A 15674-nucleotide genomic window follows, 5' to 3' on the forward strand; every position below is an offset into this window, starting at 1 on the left:
TGACGATTGTAAGGACCCATTTATTGGTCTACGCTACAGACGGTGACTCTACTTCGTTGAGGATTTCGTACATAGACTTCGGCCGCACTCCGGTGTGCGGGCCTAGTTCCGCCCAAAGGACCTCAACCCCAATGTCGATCTCCCCACCCACACCCCACATCGTCACACCTTATTCCCGAAGCAGCTACTATACACGCCTATCATGAAGCTGTGTGGTGTAGTCGTACCGATCTCGGCACTTTTTTAAGCCTTTCGGCACGAGTCTTGTGAGTGCTTATACTTCCGCTCCCCTGCTCATGCTCCGCTTGTGCCTGCTGTGCTTTATTCCAAGAGAGACTGAGATTGCGCGCCAGCGACAATGCGGCTGTTCACGTCGAAAGAGTCCGAACCCAAGGACGATAATGGGGAGAAGAAGATCGAATCGATCAAAGACAATGGAGATATCGAAGCAGTACCAGCCGCGCAAGTGGCAGACGAAATCGACCCAGTAGTCGAGAAGCGCGTGCGACGAAAGTTGGACACGCACATCGTCCCGTTGCTTTCCGCCTTATATCTGCTCGCTTTCTTGGATAGATCGAATATTGGGTATACGGAATCGAGTCTAATACTTGAGGTCATTGCTAACGTCGAGTACCAGAAACGCCCGTATCGCAGGGATGGAAGATGATCTCGGTCTCAGTAGTCCGCAGTACCAGTGGCTTCTGACCATCTTCTATATCTCCTATATCGTCTTCGGGTTCCTCGCGATAATGTGGAAAGTGATACCCCCACATATGTGGGCTGCGGGCTGCGTTTTCGTCTGGGGCCTCGTTTCGACTGTGCAAGCAGCGACAACCTCGTGGGGAGGAATGATGGCATGTCGATTCATCATGGGAGCTGCAGAAATCGCTTATGGTCCTGGTGTCCCATTCTTACTCTCGTTCTTCTATTTGAGGCACGAACTTGGGCTAAGATGTGGACTATTTTTATCAGCCGCTCCGTAAGTGATTCTTGTCTACAAACTGCAAGTGAGCCATGTACTAACTCCATATGCCTGCCTTTAGATTGGCAAATACTTTCGCAGGCGCATTGGCATACGGTATTACGAGTGGTAACCCCGGAATGGCAAAATGGAGAGTTTTATTTCTGGTGGAGGGATTACCGACAGTGGTGATGTCCGCAGTCGCGTTCTTCTTTCTGCCAGACAGTCCAGAGAAGGCAAGGTTCTTGACAGAGGAAGAGAAGGCGGTTGCGAGAGCTCGTGGTGTGGCACAGGCTGGCGCCGCGACAAGAATCGGAGGCATCGACTGGAAAGAGATTCTGGAGGGGCTGATGGATGTGAAAGGCTGGATACTCGGTGTAAGTCTATGGACTTGAAACGATAGTGCTTGACTGACATCAACAACAGCTTATGTACTTCAGTGGAAACGTCGCATTCTCATCCTTGCCGGTCTTCCTGCCCACAATTCTTAAAGAAATGGGGTTTTCGAGTGTCAACGCACAAGGGTTGACAGCACCACCTTTTTTCCTCTCTTTCATCACCGTTATAGTTACATGCTATATTGCAGACCGGACGCAGCAGCGCGGCATCATGATCGCAATCCTTACGGCCATTGGAGGAATCGGATATGTGATTCTGGCTACAACCAAGAGCGTGGCAGCCAGGTATTTTGGAGTCTTTCTGGCTGCTGCCGGCATTTTCCCAGCTATTGGGAATATTCTTCCATGGGTCACAAATAATCAGGGCTCTGATACGAGGAGAGGCTTTGGTATTGTCATCCTGAACCTGGTTGGGCAATGTGGGCCTTTGTTAGGAACGAGGTAAGTTGTGTCTGTACGAAACACACGTGAGACATACACTGACTTTGTACCTCCACCTTCACAGGCTGTACCCCACATCTGAGGGACCTTTGTATGTGAAAGGCCAGTCTATATGCGCAGGGTTTATGTTTCTGTTCTGCCTACTGTCTCTCTTGCTGAGGACTATTCTTGTGTGGGAGAACAAGAAACTAGATCGCAAGTATGGAACGCTGCAAGAGGCGGCAGTGCGCGGTGAAGGCAAACGAAGAGTAGGCGTCGAAAACTACGGGCCCAGTTTTCGATATGTTTTGTAGAGCTACCAATGATGAATCAAGCCGTTATCTCACTGCTGCGCCACTCGATATGGTAGAGTGGCGGGGTATGATGCATATGCAGCGTTTGGTGCTGGATCGAGAGATGTCCTTTGCTCCTTTCAATCTATTGACGACTAGTGACGCATGGAATTACCATTAGAGGACGGAGTAGGAAGAACAAGCATAATGGCGTCGAATCAAAACGCTAGGGCCATGCAGGATTGCGATGTCCCGGCGCGACCTAATCGGGCTATTGAGCACGCGACTGATGTTACCTAGGTACTTGAGCAGCCCCCAGACTCATGTTGAGACGACATGGCAATCGGAGTCGGGATGGAAGTGCAACATGATAGAGTTTGTGAAAAGCTTGAAGTGCATTGGCATGAGTGAGATCCACCTGATGGTTCACACATGCGAACATGCCGACCAGCAAAGTTGGAGAGGCTAGACTGGGGCTAGACCCACATCCTGGGCACGGACATCCAATAATAACGTCACTGCCAGCCAGGTTCAAGATGAATATCGCAGGAACTCCACACTCTGCACTTCTTACGCGCTTTTCGCCCAACCGCCTTCGTGTCTACATCCCAGTGGCTCCTCACTGCTGCGCCTCCTTGTCATATAGCACTAGATCTGCCATTGTTATCTTGATACGCGCTCGCCCTGCAATGGCATCGAATCCAGGCCCTTCGTCCGCGGCTGCTGCAGCACCCGACAACTCGTCGCGTCCAGGGCTGGAAGCTTCATCTGCGCCACCAAAGAAGAAGAAGACTCACCGTGGCGGAAAGAAGAGGCGCAACCGGCGTCAGTCCTTTGCTGCGGGAGCCGACCTGGCACAAGGCGACTCAATGGATGAACGTCCAAGCTTGGCCAATGTCGCCAGCCATGGCCAGTCGCGAGGAAGCAACGGCTTTTACCGCACCCACAGCAACCTCAGCAACACGAGCCTCGAGAGCGAAGCGCTCTTGGATCACAGAGAACAACCGACTATCCGAACGCGCAGACCGAGCGTACCTGTAACGTCCATGTACCAGCCGAGGGCAAGTCAGTCCAATGCCAACGTACCCCAACGCCTCCAAGCATCCAACTCATATGGCCGCTCCCGGCTGTCGCATACCCCTGAAGAGATCCAAGACAGTGATGCCGACGAAGATGCGAACGACAGAACGCCCCTGATGGCCTCTTCTCAGCGCGACATCAGGACAGGCACTAGCTATGGCTCCAACAGCGGCAAACCCCGAAGAGGAAGCAAGACGTCCATGAAGAGCCCAAAGCATATGCCCATGCCCGAACACAGGCCTGACTTGTTCACGCAACACCACCACTCTGCGACCAACCTCGACGAGTACGATGTCAACAACCCCCCGTCTGTTCCCACCAGCCCTGCCTTCGAGGCCACTAGTGGCCTAGACGATGTCATGCTCCCGACAGATTTAGACCACATGTCTGACCCGGGAAGAGCCAACAGTCCGTCTCGGGATGCGCTCATCGATATCGATGAGGATGGCCACTCGGGTTCGCCTCCTGGTCCCGGCGACTTCAGACGCCGTATGACGACTTCTGGGCTTGAAGACGTCTGCTTCCCACACGAGGCTATGTCTGAGATGGGACACGAAGATTACATGAATGCTCCTACAACTGGCGAGCCAACGAGTCGCCGAAGACGCCGCCGCTGGCCCAATCTCGATGTTCTACAAGCTTGGGCACATGAGGAGAAGGAGCAGCGGACTATTGAGGGCATGCGTATGCGCAAGGTTAGTGAGCCGCTCATGGTAGAAGGACGTCTCCGACCAAGGCGACGCGTCTGGCATCGCGAGGACAGCGACGCTCCTTACCGCTTCACCTACTTCAACGAGACTTTCGACAACACAATTCACTCTCAAAGCATTAGCGAACTTTTGCAACCTGGACAGAGTTTCAGGAACCTCTTCGTCCCTGACCCGCCAATTTTGGACGATGATAGTGATTCTTCAGACACAGAGGACGACATGCTGCACGCAGGCCCCAACGGCTACGCCTCTCGAACAACAACGCGTTCAACCTCGAAAGCAGAGGGCAAGCATTCCTCTGGTGAGCAAACGCGCTCGACTACACCCCGACCCACAGACGCCCCCAAGAATGATCAGCCTGAAGCCGAGAAGCCGAAGCGCTATGGCCCACGGCCTGCCTGGTGGTTGGATGTCATGTCCCCCACGGAGACTGAGATGAAGGTCATTTCTAAGACGTTTGGCATCCATCCATTGACATCAGAAGACATTCTGATGCAAGAGCAACGTGAGAAGGTCGAGCTTTTCAAGCACTACTACTTCATCAACTACCGTACCTTTGAGCAAGACGAGAACAGTGAAGACTACCTAGAGCCTGTCAACCTGTATGTTGTTGTGTTCAGAGAAGGTGTAATAAGCTTCCACTTCTCTATGACACCGCATCCTGCGAACGTCCGTCGCCGTATTCGTCAACTCTCAGATTACCTCGTTCTATCTCCCGACTGGATCTCGTATGCCATTATCGATGATGTCACCGATGCTTATGCGCCTATGATACAGAAGATCGAAGAAGAGGTTGATGATATTGACGAGGCTATACTACGACTTCATTCGAGCGAAGAGGAACAGGAAGCTGAGAAAGAAAAGTCATACAGCTACAACAATCCGCACTACGACGAGCCTCCCGAGGTGAAGTCGCAGCAGGAAAGTGGTCGAGATATGTTGCGACGCGTTGGAGAATGTAGAAAGAAGGTTATGAGCCTCTACCGCTTGTTGGGTAACAAGGCCGATGTCATCAAGGGTTTCGCGAAGCGCTGCAACGAGCAGTGGGACATTGCACCTCGCAATGAGATCGGCATGTACCTTGGAGATATCCAAGATCACATTGTAACCATGACGGGCAATCTAGGGCACTACGAGAAGTAAGTTGAACTTGAACAGTGATAGAGCCATGAACTAACCTGCTTCTCAGCCTCCTCTCTCGTGCTCACAGCAACTATCTCGCTCAGATCAACATCAGGATGAACGAACGTCAAGAAAAGACATCTGACATCCTGGGTAAGCTTACAGTGCTCGGAACGATTGTCCTGCCAATGAATGTTGTGACGGGTATCTGGGGTATGAACTGGTGAGTCAAGTCGCCCGATCTTGGTATAATCACATGCTAACCAGCTTTAGTCTCGTTCCCGGTCAAGACATCGAGAATCTCAACTGGTTTTGGGCCATTACTGGAGGCCTCATTACCTTCGGTCTCCTCTGCTACTTTATCGCAAAGAGAGTGTATGGTATTGTTTGATAGAGTAGGAGAAAAGTGTAGATTGCTATTTGGTTGAAAGAATACATTGTACCACGCGGCGTTTGGGATGGCTTTGACGCGCGCCGGGTCGCTCTTGGGCTAATTTGGATGGAGACAGTACACACGTTTGTTTTTGTACTACCACGTATAGACATGATGGTTGTCGTTCAACTAATATGTGAAACTCGTTTGCTCTCCACACGTCCATGTGCCTTTGATAGTGAGGCTCCGACTCACTGTCCGCTCAGACTGAAAGTAGATTTGTGCACACACTTGGCCCCCACTGCCACCCCTCTTTTACGCAAGCACACACGGAAAGTCGCATGGATTAGATAGTATCCGTCTCGAGCTACCGGCAACTTTGTGTTTCCGGTGAATGGAGGGTCACATAAGCTGCAGAGTCGTGTAGGGGAGCTGAGACATGTCCAATAGTCATCATGCGGCTGGTTTCAGTGTGCTAACGCGTAGGTAGATGTGGTCACCTCGAAAGACATGATGAGCCAGCCGTTTCACCGGACCAAAAGGGAGCCTTCCACGGCGCGATTGCAGGAATGTGAGTTTGCTATCTGAGGGTCGTGAAAGCGTGTACAAGGGCTTTCAGACAGAGGACAGATATTTGCATGGAGAAGCCTGTTAGGTACTGATTCGATCTTTACAGCACTCTGATATATGTCTCCATCGATCGAAGTACGTTGGGAGCAAACACGGCCTTTTGTACGAGGTTCTGGGTTGTTGTTCGCAAGGCAGGCCGCGAAGTGCTCAATACGTTGGGCAGGCGTCGGCGAGTTTGCGGTCAGGGAAAAAACCGTCAAGAGCCTCAATGATGCGTTTTCCCGTTGATGGCGTCAAGAAGACGGTCTTCCGGAGCGTTGTACATAAGTTTTGCAGGGTAACCCTTGGTGTATTGGGTCGCTTCACTTTTGGGCTTCGCATGCGGTACCGCAGGAAAGTCTCGTCTTGCAGCTAGGTTCCAAGTTGGGCCCAAGTCGTGTCTTTATCACGGTTTTGGCTATGGTGGAGTCACAGGCAGCAGAGTTGGCAGCGGAGGCGCAGTCAGCGGCATGAGTCGTTGTCAGCCGCTCGAACTGCAAAGGCCATGGGCAGTATGGGCACCGTCCACATGCTCGAGCGCTCACCGTATGCGGGGCTATGCGCATAGGTGATGGCGCAATGTCCGGTGAGTTCTATGTTCCCACAAAAAGAAACTTCTAGCGAATGTGACAAGTTGCAGGCAGTGGTTCGCATGATGTGCGATGCGCGCGCTCCCGTCGTGGCTCGATGGTAGGGCTGCGACGGCGCGGTGAGCCCATCTTGTCTGCAAAGAGGGTGAGGCAAATAGATGGACAGACAGACTTTCGTCGGATGTGCACTGCCTAACTGTGCCAGTATTTAGTCGGAGAAAAGTGGTTTTGGCACACATGGTGCAGCGTGCAATCAGTTGAGGTGGTGCGCAGTGGCCTTGACGTCATCCCCAGGGTACCTCCTCCAGCCTCTGGGCAGGCCAGAATCAAGTCTTCTGACGGGTTCCGCTATTCTTGACACTTGACGTCTTCGTCCCTACTCCGGTTCACCCTCTTATTACCCCACCTCCGTTTGCTATCGCAGTGCTACCAGCATCGCGCATCCCCAACGATAGTGAGTGTGTTGATCACCACGCTCGCCAATCACCCCAGGCCCGCCAACGTGCGATCGACGCCTGCGAGTACCCGCCAGCCGCCCTCGCTCAGCCGTACGCAGTCACCCAACGCAGCGACTCATAGCGACTGGCTCAGTAGGCGAGCACCAGACGCCCGAGTCTACAAACATTCCTATCCTGTCCTCGTCCCCATCTGCACCACTTCTCACCACACTGCAACTTACCCCACTATTTGACTTTCCACGAACCCACGCCGCAGCATGTCGGTCATCTACAAGAGAAGCGAGCGCGAGCGCGAGTGGGACACCACGTCGGCGCGTGGAAGCGGCGCTGGCTATACCACGGTGAGGCGCTACAAGGTGCCCGACCACAGCCTCGAGGAAGACACGTACGAATCCGAGATGCGCCTCGTCCACCGTGGCCGCGACGACTTCGAAGACCGCCGCTCCGTCAAAGATTATGTCATTGAACGTCATCAAGAGCCTGCTCGAGAAGTGAGACACTACCACTATACCGAACGCGAGCGCGAAGTCTCCCCTCAGCGTTCCGAGTACAGAATTCAGCGCGAGTATGAGCGCTCCCCGTCGCCCGCCCGAACCGAGATTCGCATCTCCCGCGACTACGAGCGCGACCGGGAAATCTTCCCACGCGAACAGCAACCCTATGAACTGGAGAAGTACTCGAGGTCTACTGAGTATTTCCGCCCCGAGCCGATCCCCCAACCACCACCCCAGCCCATCTACATTCGCAATGAAGCCCCCCAGCCCATGCAGATGCAGATGCAACCTATTATTATTCGGGAGGAGGCCCCGCAACCCATCATCATCCGCGAGCGCATTCAAGAACCAGCCTATGAGCTTGTTGAGCGCACTACTGAAGAAGACAGACAGGTTGCTCGTCCGCGCCACGAGGAAGACTATTACTACGAGCGCAGGGTCAAGGAAATCGACCGAGGTGGCCGTTACGACGAGAGATACGCCGACGAGCGCGAATATGATCACCGATGGGGAGATAAGAACTACTACAGCGACGATGATATTTACATCCACAAAGAGAAAGACACATGGGGTGGAAGCGAGACCCGAACTAAGCGTGATGTTGCTGCGGGCGCTCTTGCCGGAGTTGCCGCAGGACAGATCATCAGACATCATCGCAAGAGGAAGGGTGAAGCCGCTGGAGGCAACATCGGGAATGCCCTTGGCTACGGCACATTGGGTGCTGTGAGTGCTGTGGCCCTCGATAGATTTAACAACCGTGATAGATCTCGGTCTGTTTCTTCTGAGCGAGGCAGGGGCAGCCGACGCGGCAAGTCTCGTCACCGCAGTAAGTCTCGAGTAAAGGAGTTGGGCACGCTTGCTGCTCTCGCTGGTGTTGGAGCCCTCGCCTATGCCGCTGGACAGAGAAACAAGAACAAGACGGCGGTCAAAGAGGAGACAGTCACGGTCATAGAAGACCGCCACCGAAGCAGGTCGCGTCACGGAGGTCGATCACGCTCTAGGAAGAGCCGAAGAAGACATAGGTCCGTCTCAGCTGTTGGATCTGACAGGGGTAGGTCTCGTAGCACGAGCAAACACCTAGACCCTGAGCACCGTAACAACAGAGCAGCGCAAGTCGGTCTTGCCACTGCTGCTGTAGCCGGTCTCGCTGCACGTAGCCGCAGCAAGTCTCGAAAGCGCAAGGGCAAAAGATCGCCCAGCCGAATCCGACAGGGCGTGCCAATCGCTGCTGCTGGTGTCGCCGGCGCAGCTGTTACTGGACTCTATGAGAAACGCAAGGCTAAAAAGGAGGCTAGGGCGGCATCGCGGTCCAAATCAAGGTCGCGCTCAAGGTCGAGGTCAGTGCTCTCCCGCCTTACCGGACGTAGCCGTAGCAGGCGTGGAAGTACAGTGAGTGAACCTGTTTTAGTAGAGTACGGTGGTGATCCGGTATACACCGATCGCCCGGCCAGAAGTCGAAGCCGGAGCCGGAGCCGGGACCGAAGCCGTTCGCACCGTAGCAGAAGACGACGAAGCTCTTCGTCATCTGATGGTCGAAGTCGGAGCCGAAGCAAGAGTCGAGCACGAACGGTCGCAGAGACGGCGGCGGTTGCTGGTGTTGCTGGTTTGGCTGCTCATGAAGCAGCAAAGCGACGCGACCGTAAGAAGGCCGAGAAGGAAGCTGAACGACGACGTGAGTCCACCCCTCGCCCATACCGCAATTAGCATACTCAACATCACCAGGCGAGGATGATTCAGCCTACTCCACTGGCACCTACAGCCCCTATGATAGTCCCACGCCATCCACTGCCCATCCTAACGACTCTCGTTTCTTCCCTGAATCGAACTACTTCCCCCCTCCCCCTACTGCTCCAGTAGACCACAACCCAAACAACCCATACCCTCCGTACAATCCGGCAGACTACCCTCCCCCTCCAAGCGCATATGAGCCAAATCATCCATCGCAGTTTGTCAACCCACCGCACGAAGATCTACATCTCGGCAATCCGTATGCTCCTCAACATCAACAGCAACATGAACCCTACTATGGTCAGCCACGACGTGGGGGTGACAATGTGAGTGCTCCAGTTCCTGATCATGGCGGTAACGAGCACTATAACTTCGCTTCTGCGCGTGGTGGGTTGAGGCCGATGCCTGCCCATGAATTGGATAGCCTTGCTGATACTAGAACAGGTCCCGTAGACGAACCGCGTAGCCCAAGCCCGACGCCAACAGAGGAGAAGAGCGTCAAATTTGACCTGAACCCACAAGAGGAACCCCCACGGGAGCCTTCACGGGAGCCTTCGCCTGACTCTGATAGGGAGCACAGACACAGGGACGATCACAGGGACGATCACAGCCACAAACGTCACAGACGACGTAAAGACGACGACCGATCAGACATTACGAGAGAGTCTGGTAGAGCACGCAAGAGACGTCATAGGTCTGAGAGTCCTGGGTCTGATGCGTCTGACGCCACCATTGAACTCCCACCACGGTTTGACGAGCGTGGGCGTCAGCAGCCTGAGGATCCGCTGGCGAAGCAATTGGAGAGTGTCTTGCAGAGCATATTCCGATAGCGACTTTTGCTCGAGTAGTCTTCTTCCTGTCATGTATTCTCTTTTTCTACGTCGTTTGCTCACAAAGAATGTGGTCCGTAATTTTGACTCATCTATTCCCTATATCTGGAGACTTTGTATATGGCGTTCTAAGATGGTTTCGATCATGATAATGAGTTTACGATATCACGGTGTCAAGATGCATTCTTGTTCTCATTTCTAATACTATTCCCTTGGTACATATGTAATAAATGTTATCTTCTTTTGTTTGCAAGATGGGCTCAACTCTTGGTGAAGACTATTAAGGATCTCGAAGATGTCGCACAGATGGCCACGACTGGACTGCTTGACTACAGCCTCGTTAGTACCTGAGACCCAATCGTGACTGCCTACCCTGAGAAACTGGGATAGGAGTGGTGAAGTCTGTTGGCTTTGTTGGCGCGCCTTCCCTGCTGTTGTCACGGCTGTTCCTTTGTAAGCATTGCAGCTCGGCGCGACGAGAAACCTCACCCTCACGCCGGCAGCCGCACCCTTTCAACAACACGTTCCTATCGCTCTCGAATCGATCTCACCTACTCTCCTCATATCGTACCGCCCTGACGCTGCTTACTCGTCGATATGATTGTCCCACGCTACTTCTTGCTTTTCGCCGCGCTGTTGACACTCTTGGTGACAGCGCTACCCGCCACTGCTGAATCACCATTTCTGCAGTGCGCTGGGTAAGCTACAAAGCTAAGATCATGTGAAATGAGAACGTTAATGTGCACAGTGGCTCGATTTACTTTACCGCTCACACCATAGACAGCCTGCTGTTCCAAAACCCAGACCTCTACCACGATCTCTATGTTTTCAAATGCATTACCACAGTCGTTCTTACTGCAGATAGCGGCGGTGAAGCAGTCAATCACACTCGTGTGCTAGAGCTTGAGCGCGGTCTCGAAAATGCTTACAAGTTCATGTCTGATGCGTCGTCTGGTGATGCAGATGACAACCAGTCGGTGTCTGCTCTCACAGAGGCAACACCACGTGAGGCACTGCACGACTTCTTGATTACGCGCCACGGAGCTGACCAACCTGTCACAGTTGCCAACGACACGACGACCCAGATTGGGGAGCACACAGTCTCCGTCTCCCCACTTCTCGGACGCTCGAATGTACAGATCATTTACCTTCGCCTTCCCCAGAGCGAATACTCCGGGAAAGGATACGAGGCGTATTCTGAAGAGTCACTAGCGAAACTATACAACGCAGACATACCGCACATCTCTACGACGGACGGAAAGGTCACCTACACTCTTCAGCATCTAAAGGACATCATCGCAACGATCATCCGGGATAGACGGGCAAACGACATCCATATGCTGAACTACTTCGAAGCTCTCAACACCGATGAGGGCGATCAGCTCGACCATCCCGACCGCATTTTCTCTGCCAAGCTTGTGATGAACGTCATGGAGGGCATGGGTTTCAATGGAAATGTCAAGGTGTATGTGTATGCTCACGGGCAGTAGAAGGCTGGCTGACATTACCAGATACGCAAGCGACTCATCACGCATGTTGCGAAACAACCTCAACACACCAGACTACATCAAGAAGGTCGATGCATTCTTCGAATACGCTAAGCATGATCCTGATATGGTGCACTCATCACCTATACTGTCCACTTCGCAGCCGGAGTTACATCTAGTTTGCATTGCTAACATCAGTACAGTGTCAGAGTCTTGATGAGTGCGGTCAGAGGCGCCAGAACTTGGATGTCTCCAAGACTAAATACGCCGAGGTAGACCATGTCGCCGAGTTTCTGAAGCGGGAATACTACGTCGAATAAGCCTCTTTAGTGTTTATTCCAGGTGAAGACATGAACCAGCGAAGGACACATCTAGAACCGATGATGATATTCTGTCCATGATGAAAAGGACGTTGTAATAAGCTTGATGTGCTACATCATATACCGTGAATGAATTGAGATCACGTAAACATTGCTCGCTTAACGCCTGATATGCAAGTTTGAAACCTTTAATCCTCTTCCTTCTTCCAGCCCGACTTGCGCTTAATGTCGAATTCCACCGGACTTAACCTACGTGCTTGAATACCCGACGGAGACTCAGGCGGCGTGACAGTCTTTGCACCCATCTCGTCGTCGTCCTCGGGCTCCCAAGCCCTCTGCTTCGCTAGCAGAGCTGCAAGTTTGGGATCCACACCCATGCGTTCCGGCACCGGTGGAGGCACTTTTCTTGGTCCACCTGTCTTCCTCAGTCCCGCCTTTGAATCCATAGCTGCTGGTACAACGGGCGGAACCTGACCCTTGAGCTCTCGCATGATGGGCATATCAGACGGCGCAATTGCACCACCTAGACGCGCAAATGGCGCTGGACTTGAAGGTGACATGGGTATGCCCGAAGTTGTGGGTGTGTCGGGGATATCTTGGGATTCGTGAATAGGCACGCTGCGGCCACCTAGTTTGAAGCGGCCAATCTTCTGTTCGCCGACGGGAGGGAGGGCGTAGTTTGTTTCCCTGGATACCGTAGCGGGCTTGGGTGCTGGTGGGGGACGGGGAGCAGATTTGGCGACTGCGGGCTTGGGAACTGGAGCTGGAGCTGGAGGTGGTGGTGGTGGCATGCTCTTCATAGGTGGAGTGGCGGGTGGTGAGGGCGGCGCAGCTGTCCTTATTGGGACGTCTGTTCTGGTAGATCGGATCTGTGGAAGGAGTGAGGTTAGTAGATGCTGCTTCCAATCTTCAATGCCTGAACCTACTGCGTCTTCTTGGTATTTCCTCTCCATATGTTCCAATCTTGCAGACTCTCTCAATGCTCTCTGCATTTCTTCCTCCTCCTCTTTCTTCTTCCGTGCGGCTTCGTCCAAGGACTTTTGAATCATGATCTGCATGTCCTGGTCCAGCCTTTCTTGCAGTTGTCTTTCGTATTCTGCTTTACTCTGCCTTTCGACTTCTCTTGTGCGTGCCTCCTCTGCTGCCATCTTCTTTTCGTGTTCTCTTCGGCTTCTCTCTCTGGCTCGTTCTTCAGCTTCCCTCTCAGCCCGCCGCTTTTCCTCTGCTGCCTTCTTCTTCTCCTGTTCTCTACGACTTCTCTCCCTGGCTTGTTCCTCGGCCTCTTTCTCGGCCCGCCATTTTTCATCTGCTAGCCTGCGGTTCTTCTCTAGGAGTTCTCTCTCACCACGTCGCAGAGCCTCCTCGTTTTCTGCGGCTTCCCTGCGTTTGAATTCTCTCTCCCTCTCCAGGTCGCGGCGCATAGCGGCTTCTTCGTTTTCGCGGAGACATCTACTGCAGATTCCGTTCTCATTCCAGGTTTTTATCGTGCAGCGGTCTTTTGTTTTAGGGTTCTCACGGTCACAGCTGACGCTAGTTCTTTCGAAGTAGGGGCAGTTGTATGTGTCGACATGATCATTCTGTTTGTGGCCGCACTCAAGTATTGTTATTGTGTACCTGCACATCTTGAGCGTAGATGTGGATGGGCTGAGAGACGAACACGAAGGTAAGTCGGCAGTGTACGATGGGGTATAGAGAGGGGTTGTGGAGAGGAAAACTAGGAAATGTTGTGATAGCAGTGATTAATACTTATACGCCGAGGATATTGACCGCCCCCATGTACTAGTGAAGTGCTGCAGGAGTGATGGCCTCGTACACGTAGCTGCATCATATGACTCTGAAACAAGGCTGGAAGAAGCGGATGCTGTTCTAAGCCTGTGAAGGCACCGGATTGACATACAAACATCAGTACAACTCATCAAACAGCGGTCGCGGCTGCGTCCGCGCAGAGCGCCGTCAATGAGGCGAGCAGCGGCCGATTGGCCAGATGCACTGTCTGCGGTGTCTCTCCACCTACGACGGCACAGAAAGAGAGATACTGTGCGTTCCTCAGCCCACCGACTACTACTCCCAAAAGTTGCAAGGTCGCGAGGTGCTCCCAGCTCATGTGTTAGCAGACCCACAGTTTTATCAGACGTGGTTGACCGCCGTAGGCGCATTCCATCAGCATCGATGCGGCTCTGTACCGAGCCATTTTCGCTCACAGGCTAACACGGGGACGTTGCCAGCAAAGGAACCCGCAGGCTAGAATGCCGCCTATGCCAGAGAAAAATGAAGCTCCCGCAGTGTGCAGAGACGACACCATGCAAGACGACGGTGTCGGTGGGGATAGCTACGTGGCGGGCTCAGCTATACTGGGCATGGTTGGATGCAGCAGAGGCGGTAATGTGTTTCAAACAGCGAGTTCGTAGACCCATGCATGCTCGGGAGAGCGGCGATCAGGTAATACTATCGATCATATCCAGCATGAAGCGATGTTTGAGAAGACCTGAACTATGCGGAGTAAGAGTGAAGAGGCGTGCAAGGCCGGATGGAGTGGGGTGTTGAGAGCAGCCAATCAGAGGCGGCTGATTGTAACGGCCCCTGTAGATTGACTTGGCATTTCGGATGAGCTTCATCGTTGACATCTTCAATCGACGCCATCGCCTCCAGCCCGCAGCACAACCCACCATGGCCTCAAGACTCGTCCCCCTCGCATGCAGGATTGCCCCACGGGCCTCGCGACAGTTCCAGAGGGCTCAATGGCGGGCTTTCAGCGTATCGCGGCCGTCATGGAACGAGAGCGGCTCGCTCAACGTCGTATGTCTTTTCTGTGTCTTGCGCTGAAAGCCGAGCTGACATATCTGTAGCACCGCGACACGCCCCAAAATAACCTCAAAATTCCCTTCAAGTTCACGCCACAAAATGAGGAACTCATCCAAGAGATTGTCTCCCGATACCCCTCGCAGTACAAGAAGGCCGCCGTAATGCCGCTCCTCGACCTGGGACAACGCCAGCACGGATTCTGCAGCATCAGCGTCATGAACGAGGTTGCGCGGATACTGGAGATGCCACCAATGCGTGTGTACGAAGTTGCGACTTTCTACACCATGTACAACCGGGACCCAGTGGGCAAGTTCCACGTCCAGGTCTGCACAACTGTGGGTTGACTCTATGCTTGGCGTCAAGGGCAGCAGCTGACAGCATCTAGACCCCATGCATGCTTTGCGACAGTGACTCCGTTATGAAGGCTTGCGAAGACGTCTTGGGTGTACACCACGGCGAGACTACTGCGGATGGCCTCTTCACTTTCTCAGAGGTAGAATGCCTTGGTGCATGTGCGAACGCGCCCATGGTCCAAATTAACGACGACTACTACGAGGACCTCACATACGACTCAACAGTCAACCTGCTTAAGGCTCTCAAGCACGCCGCTCAAACCACCGGTGCGCAGCCCGGAGACAAGGGTCTGGCGAGCGGATCTGGCAAGGGATCGCTCAACGTAGAGGCAGGTGCTGGCGAGGCTCTCGCCAACCAGCAGGGACGAGGATACGCGGCTGGCGGTGCCAAGCTGCCATCACCAGGACCATTGAGCGGAAGGAAGAGCTGTGAGCCAGCAGGCGGTCTCACTTGCTTGACAAGTGAGCCCTGGGGCAATGAGACTTTGAGGAAGGACGGTGAGCTATAGAGGGTTTTTGTAAATACTGTAACATCTTCCCTTGCATCCAGAGTAAAAGTCTTGGGGGGCTGATCTTCTAGCAGCGTCATGTAGACCATCTCAAATACCAAATTTGTTCAACAATCTACATGCGCATGTGTCACAAG

At 53.3% G+C, this 15674-nt stretch overlaps 6 protein-coding genes across 6 annotated transcripts; 5 read left to right on the top strand and 1 right to left on the bottom strand.

Moving 5' to 3' along the window:
• Positions 1 to 358: 358 nt before the first annotated feature.
• Positions 359 to 2093, top strand: AA0111_g2289 (hypothetical protein; the record flags this gene model as incomplete). The annotated part of the gene is made up of 5 exons (XM_028648043.1): positions 359 to 585; positions 638 to 979; positions 1044 to 1338; positions 1388 to 1800; positions 1865 to 2093. The coding sequence occupies 5 exons, from the start codon at positions 359 to 361 to the stop codon at positions 2091 to 2093; spliced, it is 1506 nt and encodes a 501-aa protein (XP_028509981.1).
• Positions 2094 to 2761: 668 nt separating this feature from the next.
• AA0111_g2290 (putative metal ion transporter) lies at positions 2762 to 5375 on the top strand (the record flags this gene model as incomplete). Its single annotated transcript, XM_028648045.1, has 3 exons — positions 2762 to 5001; positions 5052 to 5207; positions 5258 to 5375. 3 exons carry the CDS (start codon positions 2762 to 2764, stop codon positions 5373 to 5375), a joined length of 2514 nt encoding a protein of 837 aa, XP_028510251.1.
• Positions 5376 to 7271: 1896 nt separating this feature from the next.
• AA0111_g2291 (hypothetical protein) lies at positions 7272 to 10066 on the top strand (the record flags this gene model as incomplete). The annotated part of the gene is made up of 3 exons (XM_028648046.1): positions 7272 to 9180; positions 9231 to 9623; positions 9681 to 10066. The coding sequence occupies 3 exons, from the start codon at positions 7272 to 7274 to the stop codon at positions 10064 to 10066; spliced, it is 2688 nt and encodes an 895-aa protein (XP_028510250.1).
• A 597-nt stretch (positions 10067 to 10663) lies between these two features.
• AA0111_g2292 (hypothetical protein) lies at positions 10664 to 11873 on the top strand (the record flags this gene model as incomplete). The annotated part of the gene is made up of 4 exons (XM_028648047.1): positions 10664 to 10764; positions 10815 to 11531; positions 11578 to 11683; positions 11757 to 11873. 4 exons carry the CDS (start codon positions 10664 to 10666, stop codon positions 11871 to 11873), a joined length of 1041 nt encoding a protein of 346 aa, XP_028510253.1.
• A 188-nt stretch (positions 11874 to 12061) lies between these two features.
• Positions 12062 to 13495, bottom strand: AA0111_g2293 (hypothetical protein; the record flags this gene model as incomplete). The annotated part of the gene is made up of 1 exon (XM_028648048.1): positions 12062 to 13495. One exon carries the CDS (start codon positions 13493 to 13495, stop codon positions 12062 to 12064), a length of 1434 nt encoding a protein of 477 aa, XP_028510252.1.
• A 1045-nt stretch (positions 13496 to 14540) lies between these two features.
• AA0111_g2294 (hypothetical protein) lies at positions 14541 to 15537 on the top strand (the record flags this gene model as incomplete). The annotated part of the gene is made up of 3 exons (XM_028648049.1): positions 14541 to 14669; positions 14720 to 15010; positions 15061 to 15537. 3 exons carry the CDS (start codon positions 14541 to 14543, stop codon positions 15535 to 15537), a joined length of 897 nt encoding a protein of 298 aa, XP_028510255.1.
• Positions 15538 to 15674: the final 137 nt, after the last annotated feature.

The sequence above is a fragment of the Alternaria arborescens genome (genome assembly GCF_004154835.1).
Source record: "Alternaria arborescens strain FERA 675 chromosome Unknown contig_4, whole genome shotgun sequence".
NCBI lineage: Eukaryota > Fungi > Ascomycota > Dothideomycetes > Pleosporales > Pleosporaceae > Alternaria > Alternaria arborescens.